At 40.4% G+C, this 17233-nt stretch overlaps 2 protein-coding genes and 1 pseudogene across 2 annotated transcripts in view; 2 read left to right on the forward strand and 1 right to left on the reverse strand.

Moving 5' to 3' along the window:
* Dhc93AB (Dynein heavy chain at 93AB) overlaps positions 1–17233 on the forward strand; it is a 2991564-nt gene that overhangs the window by 882848 nt on the left and 2091483 nt on the right. The gene's annotated exons all lie outside the window — the stretch shown is intronic.
* LOC137238618 (glycogen phosphorylase-like) lies at positions 5259–10378 on the reverse strand (annotated as a pseudogene).
* Positions 13405–16034, forward strand: LOC137238619 (uncharacterized). Its single transcript, XM_067763778.1, has 4 exons — positions 13405–13421; positions 13477–13669; positions 14799–15230; positions 15765–16034. Exons 1-4 carry the CDS (start codon positions 13405–13407, stop codon positions 15939–15941), a joined length of 819 nt encoding a protein of 272 aa, XP_067619879.1. The 3' UTR covers positions 15942–16034.

Consider the following 17233-nt stretch of genomic DNA (forward strand, 5'->3'; position numbering starts at 1 on the left):
GTCTCGCTACCATTCAGGCAGGATTACCCTGAGAAGATTGCATTAGGACCGTCTCTAAAGCGCGCATGTTCACAATTCTTCAGAAATGAGGGGCGATTACTGAAAAACCAAGAGTTAGGGAAAGAATATGTTCGGGTGTTATCCGAATACGAAACGCTTGGACATATGAGAAAAATCAAAAACAACATTCCATCCGACGATTCCGATAGTTATTTCCTGCCCCACCACGCCGTTGTAAAAGCGGAAAGTACCACTAGCAAAGTGCGCGTCGTCTTCAACGCGTCAAGTCCGACAGCAAATGGCATTAGTCTAAACGACATACTCCACCCAGGTCCAGTACTCCAAGCAGACTTGCCTATTTTAATTCTACGTTGGAGACTGTACCGCTTTGTCTTTAATAGTGACATAGAAAAGATGTATAGGCAAATTTGGGTGACCGATAATCACGCCAAATTTCAAAGAATTGTCCACCGAACATCCCCCAACGAACCCATCAGTCTTTACGAACTAAAGACTGTCACCTTTGGTGTAAACTGCGCCCCCTACCTCGCGATACGGTCACTTCTACAATTGGCTGATGATGTAGAAAATACCCACCCAATAGCATCGGGCATATTACGCGAAAGTATGTATGTCGACGACGTTTTATCTGGAGGGCATACAATAGCGTCAACCACCAAAGCAAGAAACGAGATTCGCGAAGCATTACACTCAGCTGGCTTTCCATTGCGCAAGTGGACATCAAATTGTGAGGAAATCCTTCAGGACATCCCCAAAACGGATCTGCTCAGCGAGGACTTTCTAGCGTTTGAAGAGGCTAGCTCGGTGAAGGCACTCGGAATACGATGGAACGCGCATTCAGACATGTTTTACTTCACCGCAGGAGTTTTAGAGAATGGCGAGAACATCACCAAACGCGCAATCCTATCCGCTATAGCCAAACTTTTCGACCCTTTAGGCTGGCTTGCACCAATGGTCATAGTAGCAAAAATACTAATGCAGAACATCTGGTTAGAGCGCACCGGGTGGGATGAACCTGTCTCCCCAACTACCTTAGAACGGTGGGAAAATTTCACCCAACACTATAGTGAAATAGATAACATTAGGATACCGCGGTGGGTAAATTTTTCACCGGAAGACGACATAGAAATCCACGGCTTCTGTGACGCTTCCGAGAAAGCATATGCGGCAGCGATATACATGCGCGTGAAAAGAAACGATCAGGTTTTCATACACTTACTTTTAGCGAAAACCAGAGTAGCTCCAGTGAAAACCATCTCGCTACCACGTTTAGAACTATGCGGCGCCGTGCTGCTGGCAGAGATCATGGAATCAATATTCAGAAACATTCATTTGGGGCCAGCAAAAGTTCACCTCTGGACGGATTCAACCATCGTACTCGCATGGATAAGAAAGCCGCCCTGTTCCTGGTCAACCTTCGTCGCACACCGAATCACTAAGATCATCGATATGGTCGGTAGAAAGGACTGGCTTCACGTGGACTCGGCATCTAATCCAGCGGATCTAGGAAGCAGAGGACTACTTGCATCAGAGTTGGTCAACAATTCGTTGTGGTGGCAGGGACCTTCTTGGCTGCAAGAAGACAATTCCCACTGGCCAGCACAAGAGACCGAATACAAAACGTCCGTTGAGGAGAAGAGGGCACAAACATATGCCACGACAAGGGTGGATCAGGGAGATATTCTCGACCGTTTTTCACATTTACCCAGGGCTTTGAAGGTTCTATCCTATGTTAGGAGATTCTATAAAAGAACGCATCCTAAAACTAAAGCAGTGTTCCAAGAAAAGTCGTGCATAATCTCAGCCGATGAGATTAAGGCAACGACTCAAGCATTAATACGAGTCTGCCAGAAACAATTTTACGGTACAGAATATTTAAAATTAAAAAATAGGGAACCTATTGATCGGAAGAGTGAAATCCTGTCACTCAACCCATACATCGACAAAGATGATATTATCAGAACAGGAGGGCGTCTAGCGGCTTCAAAAGACATGTCATACAATGAGCGTCATCCGATCATCTTGCCTTACAATTGTAGGCTGTCTCGCCTTACCGTTATGATGGCTCATCATGACTCCCTTCATGGCGAGAACCAGCTCATGCTCCGTCTCATCCGAACCCAATACTGGATACCGAATGTCAAGACCATGATCAGAGCCATCATCCACAATTGCAAAACCTGCATTATTCACCGAAAGCAGGCACAGTCCCAACTTATGGGGACCCTTCCCTGCGAGCGGACTACTTTTACCCGCGCGTTCACCAATACCGGGGTAGACTTTGCAGGTCCTTTCGACATCAAAAGCTACCGCGGTAGGGGATGTCGACTGTCAAAGGGCTACGTATGCCTTTTCGTCTGTTTTTCCACTAAGGCCATCCACTTAGAGGCCACTAGTGACCTTAGTACCCCAGGCTTCCTCGCGGCCTTTGCGCGTTTTATCGCGAGACGAGGATGTCCGAAGAACATCTACTCCGACAATGGTACGAACTTTGTCGGAGCTTCCAGATCTCTACGATCGGAATTCAAAGCCTTCCTGGCAGAAAGCCGAGACAAAACAGTCTCCAAGTTTAGCCATCAAGCATTAACTTGGCATTTTATTCCCGCTGGCGCTCCACATATGGTCGGCTTGTGGGAAGCGGGAGTGAAGAGCTTCAAAAGCCACTTCAAAAAGATCGCTTCTCCCCACAAATATACTATGGAGGAGTTCCAAACACTTTTGTGCCGGATTGAGGCGTGCCTCAACTCGCGCCCTCTCAGTCCGGGGTCGAATGACCCAACGGACCTGGAACCCCTAACTCCAGGACATTTCCTAACAGGCAGCCATCTTCTGGCGCCGCCAGAACCGGATGTGAACGAAAGCCCGGCCTCCATAATAAACAGATGGCAGAGGCTCAAAGCCCTCCATCACACTTTCTGCAAAGGATGGAAGGTGGAATATCTATCCGAACTTCAAAAACGAGTGAAGTGGAAGCATCCCAAAGAAAATATAAAAGTGGGAGATCTCGCTGTCCTCAAAGAGGACAACTTATCTCCCAACGAGTGGAGGCTAGGTAGAGTCGTCGACGTACACCCCGGAGAAGATAACCGAGTACGTGTAGTCGACCTCTTTACCGAGAAGGGTCAAGTCAGACGACCTTTGGTCAAACTGATCCTTCTTCCCAACGGAGGAGACGGATTGCGAGAAGGCCAATAGCTCCTCGTAACAATCCCTCCGTTCCCCTCCCTCACTCCCTGCCGAACTCCACTTCCCGATCGATAATCCCCCAAAAACCCAGCGCTCGCCCACCGAGGCCAATCAACTAACCTAACGCAGATTCGATATCTGCCACAGAACCGAAGGGCATTCGGCCTACTAGATTTTAATTTTTAAAAACCAACCCACAATTCACCCGCTCTCCCAGAGCGAGGACAGCAAATCAACCCAACTTCACTCGCTCACCCCGAGCGAGGACAACAGAAAAGCCTACGACAGAAGGGCGAACCGATCTGCCAGAGAATCTATTCATATTTTTAAATTTCAAAAAAAAATCAAACCCGAAATTCACTCGCTCACTTCGAGCGAGGACACCAGCACCCTAATGCGTGCCCACGGTCTGCCACAGAACTCTTTATAAATGATAACCTTTATTCTCGTAATATTATATCGAATACATACTATATATGTAAATCTACTCACTAAGATTAAAATTCGGGCATACACTAACTGGAGAATGGCCGCATTTTTAGTTGGTTGTTGGAGAATCCAAGAAGATGGTTTAAAGCAGCCTTTCTCTCTTATGAAATCATTTGAAATTTGCCAGGCTAGGTATACAGGAAGAGTAATCCTTTTGTGTTCATAGGTATAGAAATTCAAAATTGCTGAGTGGGCATTAGCTCTTAAATGGTGAATCGGATTAAGAAATCATGGTAAATAGGGTCTATTCATCTTCCCGATTTTATCAAATCGATAAAACGAAATAAATATGCAACATAATTAGACATCAGTAAACTCCTTTGAATATTTTTCAATGCTTGAAATAAGAAGATCTTCCTCTTCATAATCTACAAAGCTACTGACATCATTGACCCATGCCGTGGGGTGTATACCAAACGATATCCCGATACCCATTCTAACACCAAGGGTAGTAAACAAACTAAACAGCATTCCAACTTTTATCGGGATCTTTATATATACGTTGTGGAGGGCAAAGACATTAACTAGCACTACTATCATTAAACCCCCACTATGTACAGATATACCCATCCTAAGTGCATAGAGCGCAGTGGCTCCAACCCGCACCACAAACGAACAGAAAGTGGGTGGGAGGTCGAGTAGGGTCGTTTCGGTCTGAACTTGTTCGTGCATCAGGAAAAAATAACGAAAGAGCCGAATCTCTGAAATGAACGAACATCGAAAATGATTCTTTAAATAATACTTTTTTTTTAATACACTTGTACGCACAGCTTACACAGTTATATTTATTAAATTATCATAGAACAGGGTGTTGAAGCATTACTAATTGTGGGGTTTTTAGTAGATGAAATGGAGAAGAAAACCTAGCCCGTACGAAATTCATACAATTTTAGGTACCCCATTAGTGCAACTTACCCTTCATTTGTTATCATCAAGTCCATCTTCGGTCCAACGTTCATCATGTACTGTCCCTTTCACCAGAGAGATCATTTCCCCGCGCCAGCCGAGGGCGGCCGACCCGTTTCATTTCTTCACAATGTTTGGTTCTCATTTGTCGTATGCGCGTCTTGCCTAAAAAGTTACGCCTGTTATAAATGTTGCACACCATTCAGATACAATATTCATGGAAGTTGAAATACAAATGCAAATTCGAGCACCGCTCGTTTTTTATTTACCTTTCAAAATTAAAGCTCCACAACCAATTTCCATTCGTCAGGATTGCCCGAAAACAAGGTTGGTTCCTGGTTTACAGCCCATATAAAGCTACGTAATCAAACTAGACTTAACTCTCGCAGATCGATATCATCCAACCTTACAGTGGATCATATAAACGTAGTCCTAGTGTAGAAATTGTTTTTTTGTTCCCGAACCACTTCGTCCGGCCACCGCTGTGGACTCTCCCGGTTGAAGCGTGAAACGCACACGCCGGAAAACTAAATTGTACGTTTTCAAAGGTCATCTTGCCACACGGGGGCGGTTTTTTTTTTTTTTGACAATATACCAATGTGTAGTGGAATTGCCCATTACCGATCAAGTATTCCCCAACCACGTTGCGCTGCTCCCACGCCCTTATTGAGTTCAGTATAAAAGTTAGATAAATCATTTATGGATATCGCTGAATAACCAGAGTCTAATATGAAAGAAGTCAATGCACCATTCTGAAAAATTTCTTAAGGATAAACTGCAATTTCCACTTGTACAACTATCACTGATCTTTTCTACTTCCCAACTTTCATATGGGAGACCACCGTATACTTTTTTCCTTGTGAAGTTTCTGAATGCATAGCAGCTACACCGTTTACAGTACGTGAGCCGACAATAGACAAATGCGCCATATTAATGCGCTTCCTACCATCCTCCTCTACCAAAGACATATGACGCATACGTTCAAAGTCGCCCGGATATTTGTTGGCTACGTTTTCCATGAATAGGAAATTAATATGATAGATGATTTGTAGATGACGTGGCAGAATTGACTCCAACAATGAAACGGGCCAGCGTTCCAAAGCTTCGGGCAATACGGTGTGATTTGTGTAGCCGCAGGTACGTTTAGTTATATCCCAAGCTGTACCCCAATCCAAATTCTCCTCATCAATAAATATACGCATCAACTCGGGTATAGCCAGTGAAGGATGAGTGTCATTCAATTGGATGGCAATTTTATCGGGGAAATGATCGAAATGATGACGCACAGTTTCGCGTGAGCCAAATTTGGAATTTTTGTAACGACGTACAATGTCATGTAAAGTGGCAGCAACCATGAAATATTCTTGCTTGAGACGCAATGCCTTGCCTTCGAAGAAGTTGTCATCGGGATAGAGTACACGTGTAATGTTCTCAGCGAGATTACGATACAATACGGCTTGAGTGTAGTCACCATTGTTGAAGAATTTCAAATTGAAGTCAACTCTTAGGACTCTTAGCAGACCATAAACGCAAAGTATTCACGCGATTGTTACCATAAACAGGTATGGGAATATCGTATGGCATAGCATACACAACCTGTGTGTCCACCCACTTCTTACCCTCAGGCGTATCAATAACACGTCCATAGAAATTAACTGGTTTCATAAGTTCAGGACGTGCCTTTTCCCATGGGTGACCAAAACGTAACCAGTCATCAGACTCCTCCTGTTGCTCACCATTCAAGATCGTTTGCGCAAATATACCATATTCGTAACGTAAGCCATAACCATAGGCCGCAATACCAAGAGTAGCCATTGAATCCAATAAACATGCCGCCAAACGTCCCAATCCACCATTTCCCAAACCAGCATCTTCTTCAATATCCTCAAGCGCTTCAATATCTAAGCCCAGCTGATACATAGCCTCTTCACATTCACTTTGAATGCCCAAATTTATCATCGTATTTTGTACCTACTGAACGTCCCATACAGTACTCAAGTGATAAATAGTAGACACGTTTAGGATCCGGTTCGTAGTACATCTGCTGGGTGCGTATCCAACGGCCCACCACATTATATTTCCTTGTGAAGTTTCTGAAATTTTGCTATTTGCAACGATTTCAATGATAGATAGGCAAAAGAAAAGCATTTAGACCGTGGAAATAGCACTATGTGTAAGCTTTTGGAAAACCGCACACTACAAAACTCACCTTCTTTAGAACTACATTATCTGGGCACTCAGAGTGTCCCCACCTTTAGTAAATCATCTAATCCCTACATTCCTATAAGTGAGTGCTTTTCGGGGACTCCCAAACAGCTGGAAAACCCAACAACACCTTTGAATAATTTGGATCCAAAGTTTTACGATATGCCACGAAGTCACGTCAATATGGGTTTAAACCTTACAAACGACCAGTCATATCCTCCAAAAATTACTAATTGTACTAGTGCAATCGTACCTGCGGTAACATCAACCCACATTCAACAACAACCTTAAATATTACACCTCCAGTTGCAAACACCCAGGACAAAGAAATAAATAATTACAAACAACTATTACTGTTTCCATCTACATATAGGGTCAAGTGCGATAACGTTTATCAGAATAACGAAACGTCGTATGTCAACGCAAAATATAGTGGTAGGGAGTTACTTAAGGAATGGAAACTTTTAAAAAACTGAAAATTCTGATGTAAATAAGCGCCGCAATAGCACTGCTGCCATTTGACGTACCTCCTCGGATTGTTGACCATTGCGTACGGTACCTAGTAGACGTGTTAGCTTGACATCGCGTGGCAAATTATTGTATGCATCCTCAGCGCGCTGTGCACATATTTTTGTATGTGCGTGAGCTGTTGCGTTCAACGCCTTGTATTAGTCAAAATTAATTTATTTTGTAAATTTGTTTAATTTATCCTTCAACTTGACGTTGGAAGCGCTGCCAAAACTATGCAGCCGTAGCTAAGCGTCAATTTTTTTCGGCCACCGCCACCGTTTTTGCTTTCGGCTTACTACACTTTTTGTGTGTGAGTCTGTGTCTTTACTTCTTTCAGTTTTACGACCTCTGCTTTATTTATTTATAATTAAAAACGTGTCTAAGTATCACTTAAACTTTCAGTCATTACGGTCTCCCAACTATTTTTCAATGGGATTATCGTTTAATTTTGTGGCCGTTGAATCTTTGGGTTTTTGTACTTCTTACCGCGATTTGCAATGTTACCTCACGAACGCAAATAGGACGAAGAAAACTATTTAATGAATTTCATAGAATTGAATTGATTTTGCGTCAAATCGGATTTTTTTCTTCTCCACTAGCTACCAGAAATTTAAAACTTTCCTTTTGTTCGTCCTATTAGAATTTTTATATTAAGCGGAATGTCCGTGTACGATGGCCACGCGCCGTAGTAAAAAGAATGAGGAAACGGAAAAAATCTTCCGATCAGTACCGTTTGCTTCGATTCAGAGGAATTTACATTCTATACACGGGTGTGTATGAATGTGCACAATATGTTTGTCTTTGCTGCTAGTAAACATTTACCAGTGCCCGGACCTTTTTACAGGCAAAATATTGGGAGACGAAAAATGGTAGTAGAAGTTTCATGAAAACGATAACTACGGTTTATACTTGTAACAAAAATTCCCAATTCATTGTAAAACAAACAAATCACAAAATAAATCACATACAAAAATGTCTAACTACCACAACAATTTTCCAAGGAACCAAAGATATTGCCACAAAACAACCGATTTCGGCATGTTATTCGGAAAACCGTGCCATTTGCTAACAGCCATAAATAAAACAGGACTACACGCGTACTTGGGGAAAAGTTGAAGAAATAAGTGAAGGGCAATACCGAAAAAAAATGATTCATTCTACAAATTTTTCTCTTCGTCCAAAACGAAGATTTTTTATTTGGTCTTTACATAGCATACAATTTGCTGTCCAAACATTTTTTTTGTGGCGGGCAGGGAAGTTGTTGGTTTTTAGCACCAACAACACAAATAACAGCGACTTAAAAGAACCCACGCTATACACTTTCTACCCGGTTCGGTACCAGAATGTGCGAACCGAAAATCGTAAAGGCTAATTTTTCTGCAGCACTAGTGTGCCCGTGGCTAACTAAAACGCTACCGGGTGACACAAAATAAACAAAATAAGGCACTAAAGACCAAGGCATATAACGTGCGGGGAAAGAGGCCATGCATATAATGCACGCCACATATGTATATTTTCGTTTATGCAGCGACAGATGTTTCCCCTTATGCGCGCGCTAATAAAATTTCCCAAATTCCCAATAATACAACTAGGGACCACTCGCCCCCGCATTTTCGAGAATGACTCGACCCAGTCAAACATATTGTATTTCTTTCAGAAAAATGGGTCGCTTTGCCGCTATGCAACGAAGCGCTGCCAAGAACGTCATGCGTTATACGTCGGAATGCCGCGCTTGTTTTAAGCAACATCCCATACGCCTGTGCCCCATCTTTCGGGCCAAAAAATCCGAGGAGCGTCTTTACTTAGCGATCCGCGGGAGCTGCTGTGGAAATTGCTTGGCTCTAGACCACCGCTCGAACGCGTGCCCAAGCCAAGGCCGATGTAAGAAATGCGGCGAAAAACATCACACGATGCTTCACATCTCCTCGATTGATGAAGAGGAACAGCTACTCCACGAAGCCCGCTCCAAGCCATGGAGTGTACAAGTTGAGGAGGAGCTGGAATCACCCCGTGAGCGGATTGACGACTCCATATCGTTATATGGGTCAGATGCTGGAACGGAGACTGGGCCTCTTCGTCCAGCTCGAATCCACCGAACCGGAGCGGAGACTCGGTCTCTTCGCCCGAACATAACACCAGCAGCCAAATCGTTTCGACCGCTTTTGCAGCATGAAAGGAAGCGGCTCCAGCACAACACATCGACAGTCCAGCGCCATATTCGTGACGGCCGAGCGGAGACTCGGTCTCTTCGCCGGCAAACCAAGGAACTTCAACGAAGACAACAACCGTGCGACCGCAGAGCGGAGACAAGGCCTCTTCGCCTGCAACAACGACACCACACCCATCATCAGACACAAGACCGCACCCAACGATAGAGCTCGTTGCAGCTCTCCACAGCGTCCACCTTCCGGGCAGGGCTCCTCGCCCCGCACTCCGCTGCCCCCGCCACCATGATACCGACGGTAGCGATCACCCCCACCGCGGTCGTGAAAATAGAAGCAGGGGGGCGGCTCCACCTCGTTCGCGCCTTAATCGATGGATGCTCCCCCACTACAGTGATTGCGGATGAGCTCGCCCAGGAGCTCCAACTCCCTACCAGCACCATTGGCGGGCAAGCAGGATGCCTACTACGCATACGAGGAAGACACGGTCAAAACAAACGGATTGCAACCCATGCGGCGGTCGTGTCCAATTTTCGGCGAATGGCCCCCACGACCAGCGTCGACAGCGCCATCGCATCCCCGTATGCACATCTCCGTCTGGCGGATCCGCAATTTTATTCATCCGCCCCGATCCGCCTCGTGCTAGGGACAGACGTATATGCGGAAATAATGCTACCAGGGATTCTGCCCACCACGTTTGGCCCTTTGCTAGCTCAGAGTACCATCTTCGGTTGGGTACTCTCGGGCACAACCAAGGCCTAACATAAAAAATGTCCGGTAACGACCGAAACCCATGCATTTTTTACACTTTTTTATCTTTATCGAATTTTTTTTGTACACGGTTGCAAAGGATGTGCATTGTGAATTCATACCAACGAAAAATCTTTCTTTTCCTCCATTGCCATACCTACCTGTCAAATAATAAACGGAGAACGGTTGTCGTGAATGGCCAGAGAATGGAAGAAAGGTTTTGTTTCACTAGCCGTTATTAAATTGAAGTGCCACAAATTGCACTTTTGTACTTCAAATCAGCTTTTCCTTTAAATGTGTATACAGAAAATCAAACTACATACTAATATTCATTCCAAAAATCAACTTTATAGATTAAGTTTGAGCAATCCGCCATGCCGGCATTTTTTGAAATAGGTAAATGAAACAATATACCAGTCGTCTACAAAGATGGTTGAAAACCACTGTTAAGCTAATGATTTAAGTAATCGAACAGCGATTGAACAGGTGATCGAAGCTGTTCACTATTGTGAACGTTTTATAAAAAATTCGCCACTTGTATGAATTCACAATGGAGGTGTGCGTTTGCAACCATTTATCATTACAATAAGTTATCTTTATTGAATTTTCTTCATACAAAATTCTATGCTTATTCATTTCCAATGACTTTGTAATAAACGGCAAGAAATATCAACACATGTATCTTCTTACTTCTTTTCGCAATCCCTAGCTCTAGGCAAACCTGGCTCAGGCTTTGAACCAGACCGGGAAAGTGCCGAATGACCGAGGCATCAGCAACCAAGCTCGCACACTGCGCAAACCATCTTGCGTGTCGCCAAGCCGGCGGACTGGCCGGTGTTATGTTAAGTTAGATATAACTAGCTATAAGTTTTTTTTTTTCTCTTCTTCATGGTCGGTGATCTTTGGCGGACTGTGAGGTTGCGTACCGCAAGGGGGGCGGAATGTTTAGGACAAATGCCTAACTTTTACCTGATTGACGGCGCCCCTCCCTATCGTTTTAATAATATTTCCAGCCACCCACACTGACGCCGCATTTGTGTGCATGCATGCACATGCATGCGTTTCATACACATGCACGTGTGTGTGCAGGTTGTCAGCACCCATGCACGTATATGGGGGGGGTTGTTGTGTGTGTGGCTTTTTTCCCCTCCTTAATACCAGAGGACTTTTTCGCGGCTTAGCGGTTGTCCTCAACGGGATAACCGGCCTCTTTTTCGATTGACCGCCAAGCAGTTCACATCGCCCAGGATCACCATCGTCAAGTTATACACAAAGGTAATATTGTATCCTCTTTTACATTTCCGCACACTCAAATTAAATATTATTTTATAACGAGGAATTCCTCTTTGTGTACTTATTTATTTCTTTGAGCGAACCATCCACTCCAAGATCGACCCTTGTGCGCCTACCCACTGCCGGTTCACGACGCACTCAGGCCGAACACCTACCTTGGTAAAGGTTTAGCGACTTTAATTAAGAAATTTTATTTCAGATGTTAAAAAAAATTGGCCGCAATGGGTCAATCCATGATCGTCATTAAGTTGAAAGGCTTCAGATTAGCTGCTTTGATGACGCTTAAGCGATTCTTATGTAAAACAAATCGAATTCAGAACTTTAAGCATCCCCATATATATGAGCAGTCCCACTGTGCGCCGCCACATTCCTATAAGCTTTAGGTGTATCTAAGAAAGCTTTCTGGCGCATGTTTTTGTCGCTCCGAACTGCCAGGCTACATAGCCGACAAGAGACTAGTTTAATCGCCAGAGAAACAGCTTGAAACGTTAAGGAGTAACTATTTGGTCAAGTATGCCACCCTCGAAATCATAGGCTATCTAAGTGAATTTTATTGCACAGCCCATGGGTGAAAATCGTATAATCCTCGGCGGCTCTACTTAATTTCAATTTAGAAGTGAGCACTGTACTTCTTTATGCTAAAACTGTAAAGGACCCTGGATAAAATTTTTTTAATTTTGCAGATGTTTGTGTTCGAAACATTGATTCTAATTAAACCAAAATTTCTTGTTAAACCAAAACGATATATTAAAGTGAAAGTCGACCAATTTTAAGTTGAAGATGATAGTTCAATGTTGAGTCCAAAATGTTTTTTGCTGGCCTTATGATATAAATGTTCATTATGGTTGACAGCGTAACTTCAGCCTATAGGATATTTGAATAGGATCATGATGACTCACACTAGAGGGACTAGTGTGGGACAGGGCCGCTAACTTAATGAAATGCCAAACCGGGAGACTTGGATTTTGGTAATGATTAAGTGTGAAATCGAGATTAACGTTTCAGGCGCTATTTTAAAGTTTCGCAAATAAGGAAATAAACAACTGCGCCGTTTCGGTATCAAAAATTGCGCCGTTTCGTTATCAATTTATTTAATGCACAAAGTCTTTTACAGCGTCATATTTGTTATGTTTCCTTAATATTAGTACACATTTTATTTATATATTTAATATTAGCTACTAACACAGCTTGAAGTCAAAAAGTGAAGTGAAACATGAAGTAAGACAAAAAGCATTGATATTTTTCATACGATCATTAATAAAGGATCTTGTTTACAGTTAACTTGAATCGCTTAGGATTTGGTTCTAACCTTACTTTATTAGACAAAGCATTCCACAATTGCACAGCTTAAAGCGTACTTAAAGTGGGATATAATAAGGTTGCAAGTGAGAGTCGACTGCGCAAACGAAAGCTTCGAAAAAAGATAATCTGGGGAACGCGAGTAAATATTTTTATGTATAAAATATAGCAGAACGCGATGACAGAAAGAAGATAAACTACATTCAAAATTCGTTCTTGAGAAGTTGGAAATATGATCGTAGTTCCTTTTAAGATAAATATATCTTGCACAATTATTAATTGTAAGTTGATACTTCCTCATACTGCCTTTATCAAGGCAACCATATATCAGCTCATGGAACTCAATTGTGACTAGTATGAGTGACATTAAGTGATACTCACATCCTTACGGCCCTATTCTGTGCATTTGACAAATTGTCAATAAGTTGACAAATAATCAAGATTTTTATCAACTTGATAAATTTTGTTATTCTGTGCGTAAGTTGACAACTCTAAAAAGCTCTTATGCGTATGCTTTTCCCCACACAGTGGTGAACTAAGTATTGTAAACACAAAACAGCTGTTTAGCGCGAACAATTGTTAAATGGAGTCTGCAGAAACGTAAGTATTTTATTATTTTTCATTATATTTTAGTTATATTGTATTTATTTTATAGAAAATCAAAGTGCGATCGTGCTACGCGCGAACAATTGGAGCACTACGTGTTTTTTTATAGTGCTAACCCTGAAATTGGGTTAGGAAAAAATAACCCCAGGTCACCGCAACAAATGCGCTCTCTATGGGCTCAACTGGCAGAGGAGCTAAACGCCTTAAGAGGACCAACACGTTCTGCAGAAAAATGGAAGGAAGTAAGTTGTAGTGCAAAATTAGTGGTACCATTTTACAAGAAGGTTCAATGCTTAATATAGATCAAGAATTTTCGATGTTTGTATCAAAATACGCGTCTTGACCGCAGAATCAATAATACGAGAGCGGAAATTAAAAAATATATTTGTGTGAAGAGATATTTACAAGCATACATAAAAAGTATGGCTAATTTTAATTCGTTCAAAAGATATCGAAAAACCGAAAAAAGACCCGCGGGTACCTCCGAAACCGGGGATAGGATCCATATTATTTTTGCGCATAACACCTTTTTGCCTTGGCGGCCTTCGGCCGCGCTTATAAAAAATAGTGATAGTCTAGTTGCGGGGTTGACTGCTAATACGCGTCAAAAAATATCGAGAGAAGTGTCAAAAGACGAGTATTAATCTCGAGAACAATAATCCGAAGGCGGAAAAGAAAAATTTTATCTCTGTCCGGAGATATTTGCAGTTGAATTTGGCAATTTTCATGTGGTTGTTATTGTGTTGTACCCACACATAAAATAAAAAATAGTGATAGTCTAGTTGCGGGGTTGACTGCTAATACGCGTCAAAAAATATCGAGAGAAGTGTCAAAAGACGCGTATTAATCTCGAGAATAATAATCCGAAGGCGGAAAAGAAAAATTTTATCTCTGTCCGGAGATATTTGTAGTTGAATTTGGCGATTTTCATGTGGTTGTTATTGTGTTGTACCCACAAAAAAATATAAAATAGTGATAGTCTAGTTGCGGGGTTGACTGCTAATACGCGTCAAAAAATATCGAGAGACTGCTAATACCCGCAACTAGACTATCACTATTTTTTATTTTTTTTGTGGGTACAACACAATAACAACCACATGAAAATCGCCAAATTCAACTGCAAATATCTCCGGACAGAGATAAAATTTTCCGCCTTCGGACCTTTTCTAATTTTTGGATTTTTTGGCAATAACTTATATGTATAATATATATGTATAATATTTTCACTTTCCACTTTCGGATTATTGATACTGGAGTCAAGGCGCGTCTTTTGGTACCAACATAATTTTTGATCAATAATAAGCATTAAACCGTCTTGTAAAATGTAAACAAATTAGTTAATGGCTTTGCGTATAATTTTTTTACATACAGACGCTTGGAGTATGGAAGAGCCAGTTACGTACACGTGCACGACGTATAAAAATTAGCCAAAGGGTTACTGGTGGTGGTCCACAATGCAAATCACTTAATGAGTTCGAAGATCGCGCTTTGGCTACTTTTGGCTTATTAGCGGTTGATGGTGCCGGTTTAGGAAGTAGTGGACTGAACTCGCCACCACAAGAACTACCAGCAAGAACATCGTCCATATTCCAGAGTCCGTCACCAGCTGACAGTGATACACAATCTCCAAGCCGTATCCTTGCGATGAGTCCTTTGAATTCGCCAACGGTTTTGCCGCAGCAAAACTATGCATCAGACTTATTTGTAGCAATGTGGAGCCCATCATCGCCGGAGACTAATGCTGAATCAGCAAGTTTCGAACCATCGATGCCTGGTATGACACCTCTTGAGCCAGATACTGAAGTAAGTAATTCATATATGTTAGGGTAGGGCAAAAATATGGTTTTCCTTTTCTTGGATTGGTTTATACATACATATATTTTCTCGAAATTGAACGCTGGACAAAATTTGTTGTAGAGCGTTATACTTCCTGCAATTTTTGAGTAGAAAACTAACACTCAAAATTGTGTACGAAAATTAACATTTTCGACTTGTGACTGACGAAAACTAGCAATTTTATTTTTTTGTCAGACGAAAACTAACACTTTTAGGTAGTTAGTTTTCTTCAGGCATAAAATGAAATTATTAGTTTTGTCAGACACAAAATTTCTTTTGTTAGTTTTCGTATGGCACGTCGATATAATGATGTTCATAGAAGTAAAGGAAAAACTGCTATGGGATTTTTGTCCCGTTAATATTAAAAACTTATATTGGATCAGTATGCATACTTCCTTTTCCGTATACCAATAAAATAACGAAAATAAATTTTTTGGCCTCCCTAATATATAAATATGTACATAGATCGGACACTTTTAAACTGAAATTTTTTCCTTCAAGAATGCTGGAGTTTTGAATGGAAGCTCAGTCCGTATGTCTCGCGCAGAACGAAGCAAACTTAAAAGTACTCTAATGAGCGATATAAGCAAACGAATAGTTTTGAAGAACGACGGGAAAGAAGAGAGGAGGAACAGCGTCAGGAGCATCGTGAAACGATTCAAGCTATCACAATTTTAACGAGCTGCTTGACTGAACTAGTCAAAGTTTTAAAACCAAATTAAACTTAAGAATAGAGAAGTTTTACGGACTAGTAATTTTCTTTAATTATAATTGAACCAAAGACTGAATTCCTTATAAAAATATGCTAGTTAGTATAATAATAGTCCGTAAAACTTCTTTATACACATGTTAAAGTTAGGGACTGCTAATAATATTTTATTTTATTATACAAATTGCTAGTAATAACTAGTTATATTTCGTTTATTTTATTTTAATTGGAAAACAAATTTCAATTGGAAAATAAAAGTTATGCATATATAACAAATACCCATATTTTAGTGCCTTTACAGTATTGTTTTACCAAGGACTTTTATTTTCCAATCAAAATTAAAAAATTGAAATCATAAAAAAATAGTATGGTAAAATAATGTAAAGTAAAATTAAATGAAATGAAATAAACAAGAAAAACTGTAATATGAAATAAAATAATAAAAATTGTAATCAAATAAGATAGTATAATGAAAAATGAAATAAAATAATAAAAATTGTAATCAAATAAGATAGTATAATGAAAAATGAAATAAAATAGTAAAAATTGTAATCAAATAAGATAGAATAATGAAAAATTAAATAAAATAATAAAAATTGTAATCAAATAAAATATAATAATGAAAAATGAAATAAAATAATAAAAATTGTAATCAAATAAAATAGTATAATGAAAAATGAAATAAAAGAAGAAAAATTGTAAAAAATAAGATAAAATAAATGAGAATTATAACAAAATAAATTTAATATTTTAAAATAAATTAAATAATATATAAAAAACTCAAATAGCATAAAACAAAATGAATTAAACGAAATAAAATAAAACATAATAAAAAGTTACTTAAGTCGAACTTTATATTCTACATTATTTTACTAAGCTACATATATAACTTTATTTTTATTTTTAAATTTTTAGTTTGTCTGTGAGAGCTATTGAAATGAATTATTTCTGTTGTTACATTTATGTAATTGTTTTCTTTTGTTTTTATAAATAAAATTTAATATAGAATACATACATATTTATGTACATATAAAAATCTTGTGTGTGTCTATATGATTAGGACTACGGATTGTGATAGGGGTAGATATATGAATGAAGATAGAAAAAGGTTAAGATAAAAAAGAGAAGGACGATACGAGAAGGTAAAAGCGAACGATTCAAGGTTCGATTCGAGCTCAAGGCCAGAACAATAATTTTTTCCAATGATAATTATTGTTATTTTTTAATTTTTCTAAATTTGAAAAATTGTATTTTGTTTTTG

The sequence above is a fragment of the Eurosta solidaginis genome, chromosome 1 (genome assembly GCF_040869045.1).
Source record: "Eurosta solidaginis isolate ZX-2024a chromosome 1, ASM4086904v1, whole genome shotgun sequence".
In the NCBI taxonomy this organism is placed as follows: domain Eukaryota; kingdom Metazoa; phylum Arthropoda; class Insecta; order Diptera; family Tephritidae; genus Eurosta; species Eurosta solidaginis.

Bases quoted from the DNA above. Each gene is read 5' to 3' on its own strand.
- LOC137238619 (XM_067763778.1), top strand. The intron at 13,670-14,798 runs GTAAGTTGTAGT...TTTTACATACAG, and splicing joins CTGCAGAAAAATGGAAGGAA to ACGCTTGGAGTATGGAAGAG. The intron at 15,231-15,764 runs GTAAGTAATTCA...TTTTCCTTCAAG, and splicing joins CTCTTGAGCCAGATACTGAA to AATGCTGGAGTTTTGAATGG.